Source organism: Lissotriton vulgaris, chromosome 1_1, assembly GCF_964263255.1.
Source record: "Lissotriton vulgaris chromosome 1_1, aLisVul1.2, whole genome shotgun sequence".
Lineage (NCBI taxonomy): Eukaryota > Metazoa > Chordata > Amphibia > Caudata > Salamandridae > Lissotriton > Lissotriton vulgaris.
The window spans coordinates 541,221,077-541,237,252 of record NC_141685.1 but is presented as its reverse complement, the minus strand read 5'-3'; the positions used below and the strand labels follow the sequence as shown (position 1 = coordinate 541,237,252).

Below are 16,176 nucleotides of genomic sequence, written 5' to 3'. Positions count from 1 at the left end.
ATGAATTTCAGGCCAATAGCTGAGCAGATACAGTTTGGAGGGTTAAAAAGCAGTATGAAATTCCATTAAGTAATGGCATATGTCAACATACATCTGCAGTATGATGCTAGTATTTACCTGTGGGTGTATTGTTATGTTTAGCTATTTAATTTGTTAAAACACGACTGTCATCAATGTAGGAGTGTCTGTATTAGTTAAATAATTGCGGTGATTTATAATTTTAAAACTTCATTTTTTCACAAACTAAATATGGATAAATACCTATAAGGGTTTTTGGTATATATCCATATATAAAGCCATAACTGTGATTGTTGTTGCTGTTCCCCTTTAACCCAAAAACATCACAAAGGACATTGTAAAAAGACTTTATAACATATTGGGCACGATATCGGTGCTGGCAAATTTACATACATAATATTCCGCTACTGCATTAATGCTTCAAAGAAGAAATGTGCTCTAAACGAAAAATATAATCGTGAAAGAAACAGCGCATGTTGAGCATTACATGGCAACTGTAGTATTGTTGCCTAGCAACCATTCAGTTTAACTGGCAATAAAGCAAGATTGCTGCTTAAGGAACAGAAGTTTATCTTGGGCAAGTGGTCAACACGTAATCTGAAAAATAAGATTCGAAATGGCGCATTGAAAAATATTAATCTAGATATGAAAGAATCACATGTTCCTGCAATGTACAGTGCTCAGATGGAGCAATTTGTTACACATCCAATCATTGTGTCCGGCAAACAATACAAAAATTGATTGAGATTACTCCCCCAAGGCACATGCAACAGTAATTAAAAAAATACATCAGAATATATATATATATACAATGCCTAACATCGTGCTGTTCAGCGGCAGCTCCCACCCGGACCTCTCGCAGAAGGTGGCTGACCGGCTCGGCCTGGAACTGGGCAAGGTGGTGACCAAGAAGTTCAGCAACCAGGAGACCAGTGTGGAGATAGGCGAAAGTGTAAGAGGGGAAGATGTGTACATCATACAGAGCGGCTGTGGTGAAATCAATGACAATCTTATGGAACTCCTCATCATGATCAATGCCTGCAAGATTGCTTCGTCGTCCCGCGTCACAGCAGTCATTCCCTGCTTTCCATATGCACGACAAGATAAAAAGGACAAGAGCCGAGCTCCAATTTCTGCTAAACTGGTTGCCAACATGCTGTCGGTTGCTGGGGCTGACCACATTATCACCATGGATCTGCATGCTTCCCAGATACAGGGCTTTTTTGACATTCCAGTGGATAACCTGTATGCAGAGCCTGCAGTGCTACAGTGGGTCAGAGAGAACATACCAGAGTGGAAAAACTCTATCATAGTCTCTCCTGATGCTGGTGGAGCAAAGAGGGTGACCTCAATTGCTGACAGACTGAATGTCGAGTTTGCCCTCATCCACAAGGAAAGAAAGAAAGCTAATGAGGTTGACAGAATGGTCTTGGTTGGTGATGTCAAGGATAGAGTTGCCATTCTTGTCGATGACATGGCGGACACATGTGGTACAGTGTGCCATGCAGTAGACAAGCTCCTGTCCGCGGGTGCAATTAAAGTCTACGCAATTCTAACGCATGGGATTTTTTCTGGTCCTGCCATTTCCCGAATCAACAATGCTGCGTTTGAAGCTGTGGTAGTAACCAACACAATCCCTCAGGAGGACAAAATGAAACATTGCTCCAAAATTAAGGTGATTGATATCTCAATGATTTTGGCTGAAGCAATCCGAAGAACGCACAATGGAGAATCTGTGTCCTACCTTTTTAGTCACGTCCCATTATAACCAAAGGAGACCATCTTCCCTACCATCTGCTGAAGTAGCCTTGTGACTGTAACTTTGTACTTTTCTCAATACTTTCAGAAAGACACTTTTGTCGTATTAGGACTATTTGGTTTGAGTACTTTTAACGTCTCTCCTTTTGAGTACCTTTATGGCCAGGGATAAATATAAAGGGTGGGGGGAGAGGGGAGGGGAGTTCAAGTTAGGTAGCCTCATTCTCATTTTTTTAGGCAAGACAAACCAGCACCTATATCTCTTTACTCGTTTAAGTGACAGATGCAGTGAGAATAAATTTGATTGTCTATTTTGTGCAATTGTCTGCATATCTGGGACCATTTTACTGTTATTTTTTGATAAATGGGTTGTTAGTTGTGTAGAGCAAGGTGAGTCTTAAGAGGGAGGAAATATGAATGGAGAAATTGGACAATTCATACTGCGTATATTCCAGGAGACATCTTTTTAGAATGTCTTGTTTGTCCCATTTGTGGATTACTGGCTTTTAATTTACATTATTTTTTAGGCTTGTTCACTTTCACACAACTTGTTCCGTGGGGGCTCCCAGTGGTGGTCTGTTCCTGCACTTTTCTGATCCCAGTAATACTGGAAATCTACTCAGGGGCTTGTGGCATTTGTTTCTCTTTAGTCCTCTTCATCCTATCATCACTTTTTTTTTTTTTTATAACCAAACGTGTTAGTCTTAGCTTGTAATGGCCCATTGAGGAAGCTTCTGGTCTTGATATCGCCATAGATAAGCAAAGAGTGTCATTGCTGTGGAAATCAATTCGAGCGACCCCTTTAGGAGCTGCTACTCTTTTTGAGAGTAAATAATTTTGACTGGAAGGGCTATTTGCACCCTTTGGGGACCAAACCATCATGGGCATGTTCCTGATAGCCTTGGTTAGAAATGTTAGGACACAAGTTAGAAAAAAATAGAATTGTGATCAGTCAAAGGTTCACATGTATCATGTTTATTAAAACAAAGTATACTAGACTTGCATCAGTTGAGCTTAGTTTGTGAAGCACACATGAATCTGCATAAAGAAACCCTCCGTAGCCCAACATGCTTGTCATCGCTTGTAGCAGTATTTGAACTTTCAAATGAACCAATTATATGTATGTTCTTTAAATACCAAAGCTAGGTCAAATAAAGAAAAGATAATCAATATACCAAACCCCGTTTTCCCTGTTCTGTTGGAAGCAAATTTACAGTTTCAATAAATATTTTTCTTTTTATATATATATTTACTGCTTAGTGTTAGTGAACACCTAGCACAATGCCTGATTCATGATAAACTTAAAAATGAAAATCGAAAAGTATTACCTGTATATAACTGTCACAAACATTGTGCCCTTACAGTGCAACACAAATAAAGACAAAACAGTATATAAAAAAGAACAAACGGAAAAACATTCCATGAAAAAATGAATTAATTGGAATGAGCGAAACCCAGAATGTGATTAGATCTGTTCTGGACAAACCATATTGTACAAAGGCATTTTTACTAGAGACTATAGTCATCCAATATAGAACCTAGACGCAACCGCCAACATTCTTTATTGAAAAGTGCAATGGTGTTCTGTATTCCTGCTTGGCATACTAAGGAATTGTGTTTCTGACCAAGCTTCTGTAAATGCCTGAGCTTTTTAGTCTTTTCGTCTTGTATGGTGTATGTGTTCCCACTTGCATGCGTTTCTCTTGTTACAATTTAGATGTCCGTATATAGGTTTTCCCGATAAATTTCGTTAAATAGGTACAATTCGTATTGCCCTTATATAGGCACAAGATCCCAGCCCTTATTTAGGCATTGGCCATGCTCTCCAAATATGGCATGGTCACCTACATCCATCCACCCCAATGTCACAAGTTCTTAGAAACCAGACCCGTAAGCCTTGGCACTTTCCCTAGCCTAGGACTATTGATTTCTCCAAGAACTCACCTATTATCCCTAAGGGTTCATTCATGACTTTTTCCTCTGCCCGACTTTGCGTCAATGCAAACATTCCTAAGCACCTTCCCGGTATCAATATACCTTCCCTTACCATGGCAAATCACGGCACAGCTTGACTTGGCTGCACGGTTCGCCACAGCAAGTTTGGAAGAGATCGTATCTCAGCTTGACGCACTGACCAGACGCTGTCATCCCTGCTCGCAGAGAATCCAGCTTCCAGTGTTCCGACTCCCTTCGCTGGGTGTTAGAATGAGAAAGGTGGGAATCTCTTTCCGGGTCTCAAACACTAAGGTATGGAGCGGACAAGAACCTAGACAGACTCTTGGCATACCAAACTATAGCTTACCATACTATAGAATATAGCACCTACTTCTTACCTTGTCCTACACTTAGGTTAGGTACACTGGAGTAGAACTAGTTAGAAGCATCAAATGAGTATCCACATTTTAGCCTGTTACTTATGCATATGAATGTGTCATTCCTAAAAGACCATCTATTGCGGTATTATTTCTTTCTACTGCTTACGCTGTACGTAATATCTCATATACTGTCTTAAGATTGTAACAGCTCATATCTCTTACACGAGAAACAAGACTGTTCAATAAATCCTTTTATTGAAACGCCCGTCTATCTCTTTCTGTGTAACTCTTAAGAAACTAAGCATGCACAATTGACTGAGTGAAACTGTTATCTATTGTTTCCACGATTCTGAGACATGTTCCAATTCTAAAGGGAAACAAAGTAGTCATGTTTATGCGGTTGCCAGAAACTACTCCCTTCTTGTTTCACAAGGAGTTTCTAGTGGCCCCTGAGTTAGCTGGCACACAAAGTAATTACGTTTAATGTACTGGATAGGGGCATACTGTCCTCAGTCCTATGCCAAAACTATAGTGTATATTATTCCAATGCACAGAACCTATTGGGGAAATAGGAACTGCACTACACTCTTGTTTTAATGAAGTCATATTACAAACATTATGTCCAGTAGGACAGCTTTAAATAAACCTTGTATCTCTGTATGTATTTTTTTCATATTATTTTGTTTGTGAGGGTCTATTGTTTCTAAAAACATTTTTTTTTTAAACCTGTACCCAAAGATCCCTGACCACTGAAATTGGGTTCCCTTGTCTTTGAACAATCTGGTAGAAAATCATAGCAGCAAACAGGAATTTAAATCATACCCATGGGAACTAGGTTAGGAAGTGGTGCAGAGAATCTTCTAAATATTGGAAACTCCACTGGTGGACCTGTATGCTACAGACGAATATGCAAAATGCTAAGACTTCATGCCAAGTTATCAACTCCAAGCATCTCCAGGTTTTTATAGAATGGCCACTAGTCCTAATTCAGTGCTAACAGAGTAGCATATCAGTGGTATGAATACCCCACAGTGGGTCAGACAAACATGATATTCAGACCTTGTGGAAACAGTGGAAGGTAGGCTAACAAATACCAGTATTTCAGAACCTATATCCCATAGAACCATCCAGACTCCGCTTAGCTACTTGGTTCCTAGGACTTGGAATTTTAAGGTATTGAAGGAAACTGACACTTAACTACATGCAGATGCTAAGCGGCTTAATCAAGCTAGTATATTCACTGGGACACTGGCACAAAAGCTAGCGGGAAATAATACCATAAGATACCTGAGGACTCTACTTGTCACAAAACTGGTGTATGCATCCAATAAAGGATACATCTGAGTTATAGTAGTACACAACTGGAGCACTTCAGGAAAGAACCTGTTTGCTACCCTCTCATTGAAAGATTTATTATAGGCAATAAGAATTGCACCACCAAGGTCAGCACCCACATCTATGGGAGATCTTGAGGTTTTCTCACCCATTATCTGGTTCTTTTTGTTCTGCCGTGTGTTTCTCCCATGCAGCTAAGTGTTTTTTTCCTCCATTTGCGCCTCACCTCCTGGTTTTCTCCCTCAGTCGCTGATTCCTCTTCTTCATCTTCATGGCTTTCTGCAAGGTCCTTGGTTCTGCTGTAAAAAACTCTTCCAAGGTTTCAAAGAGTGTAGAGTTGGAATTGCCAGTAGCCTGGAGCTCCTCGATATCCGAATAGTTGTCTGAACTAGATTCTGAAGTGACTAGTTCCTGTTGTTTGAGTAAAGTACTTACGTAATGTGCAATCATTTGCACAGAATGAAAAGGGTATTCCAACTCTGGAACTGCCACTTCTTGCTACTTTCACCAACAGTGTGTAGTTTGCGGAAGGATGACAAAAGTCAGGGAATTGATAGTATCCAAACCCTGCTGTAATAGCCCAGACAAGTTGATTTTTTTACAGAGCAAGTAGATTATGAAGCAGCCTAACCCATGGGCAAGTAGATATGTTTTTTTAAATTCCACTCCCCTGGTCCTCTGATATACCGGGTCTTGGAGATGATTTTGTCTCCTATTTGCTCTCTACAGATGGCTCAAATCTAATTGCAAGGACAGAGGATGTCTTTCACAGACAATCTGTAATGTTTTGGGATATTTTGTGGAAAATGCGAAATTCTAAATTGGCAACAGAAAACGAAATCTGTCCTATTGGGAAAAAATTGTAATAAAAGAGGGCTCTTTTGTAACGATGTAAAGGATGTGGTGAATGAATTAGACTAATTCTGAATGTTTTTGTAGTACATTGAATTGAATTTCAGGTGCAGAAGACCTACTCAATCCTCCATAATGATGTCAATATGGTTTTAAATAGGGGACTTATTCAGTATCTGCTCTGCTAACTGTATTTTATGGACCAAACTCCAGTATGGTGGAAACTTTGCAGAGCAGTTTTCTTGGAAGCCTTTAAAAATCTCCAGCGCTCCGCCCAAGTAATTACTTTTAAGAAAAAATGGTGTTTGTGTCTAAGCCACTGACACAGTAATTATACTTGCAATACGTTAAGAAACGTTGGCTTTCATAAGTTACTAATCATTGTGCTGTCTGGAATAGGCAGCATTCTATTCTTTGCAATGTGGATCCAATGTAAAACTGTATTTAGCGATTACATGGATATTGCTGGGAGAGTTGTATCTTTTGGCTTTCTGCTTTCCCACAAACATATTTTTGCCGATGTTATGAAATGTATGGGTTGGTGTTAATGGGTAACTCGTTTTATTCTGTGCTTAGTATTGTGGTCTTTTTACGTTAATTAGATAAAGTTATAAGATGCTTGAAATGTGTTGGTTGTACTTGTGAAAGAAATCTATAACACTGACCTTTGTCTAAGTAAACTAGCAGGGACATACAACTCCACACAGCATGTGCCATCAGTTCATATGTAGAATAGCCTTTGTATCTTCAGACTTCCTTTGCCCTTTTTCATTATCTTCCATGCTTCCCTTTAACCATCACTGTCTCCATAGCCTTCTGTTGTGTATTCCTCCTGCAATCTAGTGTGTAACTCTTCATGGAGTCTATGGACTTTGCGGCCATCCGGATGAAATGTGCCCTGCTGCTGCCTGCAAAGTTTGCTTTGTCAGAACGCATAAATAAAATAAGACTAATACAGATTCCTGATGCTCTTTCGGTGTTCATCGGTTTTTAAAGCAAGGATGAGACGTTTTCTTTGTGTTCTTGAAATTCTGTTAAAATGAAACATTTGAATGCCATTTATCATGTTAAATTATTAGTACTGCTGTGCTTCTCTTCAGTGGGGCACATGGTGGTTTGATTGTGTATTTTAATTCGTAAATATATTCTTAAAAGTTTATTTAAATTCACTAAATAAGTGCATCATCAGACCTTCATCTCCGAATTCAAGTCTGACAATTTGAGTGTGAACTTGGCAGCCTGTTAAATTTAGAGTTTTTTTCCATAAAGGAATATATGTATAGTCTGGTTATATATTACTATGCATGTAAATAAATCATGAACACTTTCTTTCTTTAGGTTATCACCAGCTATGCCACACGCCAAATATTGATTCTGATGTGATTGACTCTGATGAAAAATGGTTGTGCCGACAGTGTGTGTTCGCAACAACTACAAAGGTATGAAGCTGAAGAAAAGCTCAGACCGTCTTATTGAGCCTCATATTTTGAAATCCACCTTTGTGTAGGAGGAGTTCAAAGATATTTTTGGTTTGACTGGGATGTTTTATTGTTGTTTAATTGAGCATTACTCTGTAGATCTCAAAACCTGAGCAGCAATAAAGCACCTTATATGGACATTACCCCTTGCATGAAACCCTGAAAACAAGGGTAAACAATAGTCACTTAGACTGTATAGTTCGAGTGAGGGACAATTTAAAGATTGACTTGTAGTAGCTTAGGGCAGACTGTTGATGTGAAACATTTTGCAGAATGTTTGCAATTGTGGCACACATTATTTCAGGAAGAGTTAAAATATTTGTTAAATATCTTCTGAACTTTAGGAGGATTTGATAAGTTGGGATTCAGGACGTTATTCTAAACTCATTTAAGGGTTTTCTGGTTGAGTCGTTTTCAGTCTCCAAAAAAAGTCTCCATTAAAGTTCTCACCTCGGAGGCTTAGAGATGGGTAGATGCTTGGAAAATAAAAGGGGACGGGTTGTTGTGGTAAACAGCCTTTTACGTAGAACAGCTGAATATGGGCTTCCTGAATATTTGGTGATGTGGTCTTATTTTCCGAAGGCTGGGGAGTGGCCAGCTAGCTTGAGAGGTGGTAGAGCCGATTGAGATCAGACAGCAAGAATTGTGTTCACAAAGTCTCAGTTAGTAGTAGCAATCCACTTCATACTGATTATACCATGAAATATGCTGTTGGGAGCAGGAAGAACAAAAAAGTATGGGTAGAATGCTTGAATTATTCTCAGCCACTGGTAATTGCTTGAGACGCTTACAGTCCATTGTTTCTTTTGTGCTGCTGTAAACATTAATAAGTCATATGCAATTGTACTTTGTCCTGCTCCAGCAGGAACACTCAAGACCGAACTGAAAGGCCAGATCTCTTCTAGATGGGAACACAAGCAACCCCACACAGGGTTCATCCTTGTTGGGCCTTCTAAGTGAGGTGCAGCTTGAGCCCTACAGCACAGTAAGAATGAAACCCATATCTGTAAATAACCCTCCTGCTTCGGGTGACTCATTTAGAAAAACAAAGCAGTGTGTGAAATACTTTAATTAATCCCAACCTCTGTTAATCTTGCAGGGGGTGGGGGGGCATACTAGTACATTTATTTTTCCAGTATGGTATCTCTGTTATATGGAACTGGTTCTACTTCTATAGAAACAGTCATGTCCGCACTGTTGGACAAGGACCTCTTTAGATGGAAACACAGGCATACCCAGACCACTTTTGTTTTTCTCTTTTAAGAGCACGAGCTTGCTGGTGCTGCTGACATTGTAAGAAATTATATGTTCGAGGCATATGAGCTGCAGATCGTACACTATGCATTAGATCACCACCTTGTGTTGGGCTCGGATGATTGCAGGTTGTTCTTCTTGGAGAAGTCTTTGTAGTCACGATATAGGTGACTCCTCCCTTGGACAATACTGCTCATGGGCATCGGCTCCATCCTTAGATTGTTTTTTTCCGCCACTGGGTTCGGATGAAAGTTTCTCCGCTCCGGCTAGAAAAACGTTTCCAGCAACTTCGAAGCGCAAAACTTCCACAAACTTCAAGAAACTACCGCCGACATTGAGTACAAGGCTTTTCGACGACATAACTTCCATTCCGGTCATCGAAGAGGGCCGTTAGGCCTATCGACGCTGTGCGGCCTACACCACATGGAAAGAACTCCGTTCAAGAAATGCCCGAAATGCCAGGCAAAATTCCCGATCATCACGAGGTTTGCAACCTCTGTCTATCCCCGGATCACAACGAGTCGACCTGCACAGCTTGTGCGTCCTGATCGAAGACCATCTGGGATCGGAGGGCCCGTCGACACGAGATGAGATCAGCCCCAGCACCGGAGAATATCTTCGATGACGAGGTTCCGCTCGTTCCAGAAGATGATTCGCCGGATCTCCAGATCATATCAGAGGCAGAGGAGTCGGACGACTCGATTCCATCACGTCAACCCGTGAGTACCTATGCCCCTGCACCCCATACACTGCCCAAGCCAAAGGCGAAAGTCAGCACTCCACCCAAGGGGCCCAGTCGAGACCAAGCGCTCTCTCTTAAAGCCCAGACTTTGAGCTTGGCTCCAAAGAAGACAACTACGCCTTAAGGTGCTTCGGCACCGAGCAAACCACACGTGCCGATCCCACCACCTCCAACGGCACCGAGACCAAAAGACTCTTCGGCACCGAGGCCAAAAGACTCTTCAGCACCGAGGGGGGCGCTAGAGGGCGCACTGCAGAATGGCCGCACTGCCGTGAGGCTCCTGCTGCCCGGAGCTTTTATCCGTATATTGATCCTGCTACCCATCACTGCGCCTTGATCTGACCCCGGATCCTTGCTGGTATACCTGCTGGCCACCCACGGTCCAACTCCTGTGCCGATCGGTGCTTGCTGGCCGAAGTTACGAGGACTCCAAGTTTTCCCCGACTCGCGCTCTGGAGGCCGGGTGTTCCATAGCCCGGCGTCACTTTCTGCTCTAGTCCGAGGCTTCGCACGTGGGGTAGAGGCCCAGATCCCCCTCCCCCCTCCGGACCAGATTGCCGACTGGGCGCGCTGCTGAACGCTCCCCTGGGACGAGACTTGGTGACTGTCTCCACTTCTAGTTGTACCGGAGCTGCGGGATAGCGGAGAATCCGCAGCCTGTCGTTTAGGCGCGAAGGAGTCGAGCCCTTGGCCTGAGGGGAGCGGCGGCCATTGTTTCGTCGGGAGTGGCGGGGTGTCCATGCCTGCTCGTGCCCCCGACTGTGGTGAGTTGCTGCGTGTTGGGTACTGCCTACGACCTGGCCTTTATCGATTTGTGTGCCCCCTCGAGCTGGTAGCGGTTTATCATGGGGAAACCGGACACTAAACAGTCCAAACTGTCCTTTGAATCGGGGGCGGCAAGGAGGGGTACGCGCCTGGTGCAGGAAGCTGGGAGCTCGCGTTCTCCCCCCCCCCCACCTGTCGCTGAAGCGGAGCCGCAGCCACATGCCCCGGACTTTCAGCAGATGATGCAGGAGATGAGGCAAGGATTTGCCACTATAGTGGACAAAGTAGACAAACTGTCGTCGCGCATGGATGCGGTGGTGCAGAAACTAGATGTGCATGAGGAACGCCTAACATCGGCGGAACAGCGCATCTCTGACCAGGACGATACTGCTGCCACCCATACCACCCAGTTGGCGAGGATTGACAATATACTGCAGGTGATTGCCGCTAAGAATGAGGAGTTGGAGGCGAGGAGTCGGCGCAACAACGTACGCATAGTAGGTGTGCCGGAGACGACGAATGTTGGGAAAATGGAGACATATGTGGACAGGCTCCTTGTTGGTGCCATTGGTGCGGAGGCCTTCTCTGCGCAGTTCATTGTCGAGAGGGCGCACCGTTCACTTGGGCCGAGGCCGGCCTCTGGAGCTGCGCCGCGCCCTATAATTGCACGGCTCCTAAATTACCGCGATCGGGACGCTGCCCTCAGAGCTGCCCGCACTAATCGTATCCTCTCTTTTGATGGGGTTAGCTTTACCGTGTACCCGGATTTCACGCCGTTGGTGCAGGACCAGCGTCGTAAATTCCTAGTGGTAAAGAAGAAACTTCGAGATCTTCAAGTGGACTACGCTTTGCTTTATCCTGCTAAGCTGAGGGTGACCCATCAAGCAAAGCAGCACTTTTTCACAAACCCGCAGCATGCTGAGGACTTTGTAAAGCGTCTTAGGCGAGAACGATCTGCTGCGGACCGGAGGGGTGACCGGGACCCCGAAGGCGACCGATCGGCGGCTGAGGAGGAGGACGCTTGAATGGGGTGTTTTTACGTTCATGAGACGGTGATGGCGCCTGCTTTGCACGCCCATGCGCTTGCTGTTTCTGTGGCCTCGGCACTACCTTGCCTTGTACTGTGGGTGATAACCATGATGGATTGCCGATTTGTTTTTGTGTGACATTCCTTGGGGACAGTATGGGAACGATGGTTGGCGACTTTTTTGTGCTCCGGGCACCCACCCCCGCACTGCGCCTGGGCCGTGTGTGACCCGTTGGCTCGTAGACTGGCGTGGTGTGTGGGAGTGGTGCTGTGCACCTCTAGTGGGTACCCCATAGGGTGTTCCCCACTATTACCTGTGTTTTGGTTTCTAGTCCTTTGTTGGTTGACTGGATGGATGTTTGGGGATGGAGGGGGGTGGGTGTCTGAGGGTCCTGATAGTTGGGGACTCATCAGGTGGGAGGGGGGGAGGGGACTATGTGGGTGACACGTGGTCGGCCTGGTCCTTGGGATTGTGGTGCTCTTTGCTCTTGCTGTGTGCTTGCGCGGATACTGACGCATTTCCGCTGCACTGGCTGTTCCTCTGACGTGCTGGACCTTAATGGTTCTGTGAACTGTGCCTCCGTGCTCATTGTGCCTGAGTGTCATGGCCGCTATCTCCGTTTGATGGATGGGCGGGAGCGTGCTACGTGGGGAACGCGCGGGCGTGTTGCGGACCGGGAGAGATGTGTATGCCGCGCATTGTGTATTGTACTTCTTGCGTGCCTGTTGCACGGATGGTGTTGTTTGGGGATGGGGGGTGGGTCTCTAGTTGGTTGGTTTGGAGATGGCTGGGATGTCTGTGGAGTGTATGTATTGGGGCGGCTGTGGTGTGGGCCGGTGACTTGTTGTTGTCTTGCACTGGGAGTTTGGAACAATGCCCCGTATCATTGGGTCCTATGGTGCCCGGATCATGGCTGATGTCGACTGAAACTACAGACAAGATCTCAATATTGTCCTGGAATGTACTGGGTCTTAATGATGCCAGGAAATGTCGAAATGTGCTACAGTATTTGGATAGGCATGCTATTCATGTGGCCCTCCTGCAGGAGACGCATCTGCGGCGTGTGCCTGCTCCTAGGTTTGGTGGGCGGTAGGCTGCGGTTAGGGTATTTGCATCGTACTCCTCGTATGCTCGGGGGGCTGTTATTCTTGTTAAGAAATCGCTCGCCTTTCAAGAATTGGGGTCTGTGGTGGATCCTGAGGGGCGCTATGTGCTGTTATGGGGGCGGCTTGGGCAGATCACTGTGCTGTTTGTCAATTGCTATGCTCCTAATATTGATACACCAGCTTTCTTCCTTACCCTGTGGGGCCATGTGCTTGCTGTCGATGCCTCCCATATTGTGTGGGGAGGGGATTTCAATTTTGCATTTCAAGCTCTGGTGGATAGGTCGGAGGGATGCCCTCAATACAATGTGCAAGCTAGGGATGTTTTGCGGGGTATTGTGGAGGAAGCTGGATTGATCGACAGTTGGAGGTATGCTCACCCTGCCACTAGGGAGGGCACACATTACACTGCGCACGCACGCTCATGGGCGAGGCTAGACTATGTCTTTCTCTCCAGGGGGCTGGTAGCTGGTCTGCGGGAGGCGGTACATCTGGCTCGGACATACTCTGATCACTGCCCGGTGAGGGTTGTGCTTTCTGTGCCTGGGCTGCACAGGCCGCGCCCACCTTGGCGACTTTTCCCGACTGCCCTGCTGGACCCTGTGTTTAAGGCGGAACTTGGCGAGGAGGTGGAAGCGTTCTTCCCGAGGAACAAAGGCTCTGTTGATAGTGTTGAGGTGATATGGGAGGCTTTTAAGGTTACAATTCCGGGGTGTCACTATCTCCAAGAGTTGCGGGATGCTTAAATTGATAGTTCGAACTCTCGAGGGCTTGGAGGGTGATTTACGACACTTGGAGCGCAGATTGCAGGCTGGTTCTGATCCCGATCTATTGGGCCAGTTCCGTACTAAGCTCTCAGAATATGAGGAAGAGGCTGCCAGGGAGGCTAAACATAGGGGGAAGTATTGGACGGCGAGGAGATACTGTGAAGGGGAGAGGCCGGGGAAGGTCCTTGCTGCGCTTACTAGGCATCAAAGGTATTGTTCGGACGTGCTGGAATTGGTTTTGCCGGATGGCACTCGCTGTAGGGATACTGTGGAGATTCAGCAGACATTTATTCACCATTACACCCAACTGTACACAACACAGCAGTCAGGAGAGATGCGATATGGCGGATTCCTGGATGATTTGGCGCTCTGTTGGCTGTCGGACGATCATAGGGCGTTCTTGGGTAGACCTCTTGAGGTGGAGGAGATCAGGGGGGCCATCATGTCCCTGAATAACGGGAAGGCCACTGGCTTGGACGGCCTTCCTGCTGAATTCTATAACTGTTACGTGGATATTATGGCTCCCGTTCTCCACGAGGTTTTTGAGGAGTCCCTTGAGGAGGGACGGCTGCCATGCTCCATGAGAGAAGTCGCTATTACCTCGTTACTCAAGCCGGGTAAGGATCCCCTAGACGTGGGCTCTTATAGGCCCCTCTCATTATTTAATTGTGATGTTAAGATACTCGCAAAGGTATTGGCGGTCAGATTGTCTGAGCTCATGCCTGTTATTGTCTTGCCTGACCAATCTGTGTTTGTGCCTGGCCGCGCCACCTCCCACAATCTTCGGACTCTGTTTTCCCTTATCCCGACTATTGCTCCTGAGCTCCCGGTCGCCGCCATTTTCCTAGACGCCACTAAGGCGTTTGATTCGGTGGAGTGGGGTTACCTTATTGATGTCCTATGCCGGATGGGATTTCCTCGGATCTTTATATCTTGGGTCAAACTCTTGTATACCGACCCAGTGGCGAGAGTGGTGGTGAATGGTGTGCTTTCCCCCCAGTTTCCTCTTACTAGGGGGACCCGACAGGGATGTCCCCTTTCGCCCCTCCTATTTGCCATTGCCATAGAGCCCCTAGCCTGCAGGATTCGCCAACGACACCAGCAGAGCGCGTTCAATTGTTTTCAACGCCAGGTCGGGATCTCTTTATATGCGGATGATGTCACACTTTATGTGAAAGATCCACAGGCCAATCTTAATGCGCTACTGCGTGAGCTGGTCGCTTTCGGGGGTGTCTCCGGGATACACATCAATTGGCAGAAATCCCAACTCTTCCCGCTAACTGCGGCGGTTCATAGATTTCCTCTAGATTTCCCTTTGGAGTGGTGCGATTCGGAGCTGCGGTACCTCGGTATTGTTGTATCATTGGACAGGGGAGAGACTGTCAGGCTTAACTACGGCGTAGCTATTACTAAGCTGGCGGATGACGTCGCTAGATGGATGTCGTTGCCTCTTTCCATGGCGGGTCGGGCGTCCCTTATCAAAATGGTGGTCCTGCCCCGGTTTCTGTATCTTTTTCAAAATATTCCGTATCACCCTGGGGCATACTTTTTTCGTAGGCTCCGATCGGAGCTCATCAGATTGTTCTGGGGGGGCAAACAGCCACGTGTGGCGTGGGCTACCCTTACGTTACCATATGCCGATGGGGGCTTTGATGTCCCTGATTTTGAGCTTTACTACCTTAGCGCTCAAACGCACTACGCTTACCATTGGATGCGCCCCACGCCGTTTATGCCACAAGTTGCGGCTGAACATTGGGTTGCCCACCCGCTCCCACTGGAGGGAATGGTACTAGGCAATGTGGCCGATGTGGACACGCATCAAACGACGGTGACATGCACGATAGACGCTTGGAAACGGGTGGCGCGATTATTGGGTGTCTCCTTTCTCTACTCGCCGGTACTGCCCCTAGCCTATCACCCTGATTTGTCTCTGTTGCAGGAGACGGGGTTTCAGCGTCTTTGCAAGCGGCTTGGAATCCTTACGTGGGGTGGCGTTTTTCATGAGGGCGCTTTCTGTACCCAGGCTCAGTTTTTTGGAACTGCCGACTGTTCCCCTTTGGAGCTGTTTTATTATGTTCGCCTGAGACAGGGCCTACGTACCTTGTTGCCGGATTTCCCTGCGGAACCGGAGGTGACCCTCCCTCTCCATGTACTCTTGGTCTCAGATGGTCGCCATTTAGTTTCGAAGCTGTATGGTGCCATTCTGCGGCAACGTGCTGTCCCGGCCAGCCGGGTGCGGGAGCAATGGGATACTGAGCTGGGCGTCACTATTACTGACGAACAATGGAAGTACTGCTGTGGTCTTACTGCTAATGTCTCCTCCAGTTGCCGTCTGAAAATCATACACTACAAATTCGTCCAAAGGTTTTATTACACCCCGGCGAGGAAACTTCGGTTTCATTTAGCGGAAGATGACAGATGTGCTAGGTGCCGGGCAGAGGGTGCCGACTTTTTGCATTTGGCATGGGGATGTGCGGGCGTTCTGGAGTACTGGGTTCAGGTCCATGCGGCTCTTCAGATTATGACTGAGGATGGAGTGTTGTTCGACCCCTTGTTGCTACTGCTGGGATATACCAGGGACGTACTTGCCCTCCACCGTAGATTTGCTGATGTGGCATTATTGTTGGCTAAACGTAGAGTGGCCTGTTGTTGGGGTCGTGGCAGGGTGCCGCAGTTCAAGGATTGGCTACGTGATCTCATTTATTGTCAGGACCAATATAACGTCTATGCGGAGCTGATGCCCGTGCGGTGTAGGCCCAAG

The 16,176-nt window shown here is 46.1% G+C and overlaps 1 protein-coding gene and 1 pseudogene across 3 annotated transcripts in view; both read left to right on the top strand.

The window, feature by feature from the left end:
* MTF2 (metal response element binding transcription factor 2) overlaps nucleotides 1-16,176 on the top strand; it is a 471,832-nt gene that overhangs the window by 154,490 nt on the left and 301,166 nt on the right. For both annotated transcript variants that reach the window (XM_086953923.1, XM_086953924.1), the window contains one exon: nucleotides 7,617-7,717. In XM_086953923.1, the coding sequence (XP_086810049.1) occupies nucleotides 7,617-7,717 (101 nt within the window). The remainder of the gene's footprint in view (nucleotides 1-7,616; nucleotides 7,718-16,176) is intronic.
* Nucleotides 830-3,014, top strand: LOC147747452 (ribose-phosphate pyrophosphokinase 2 pseudogene; annotated as a pseudogene). Its single transcript, XR_015308295.1, has one exon. The product of XR_015308295.1 is annotated as a ribose-phosphate pyrophosphokinase 2 pseudogene (transcript).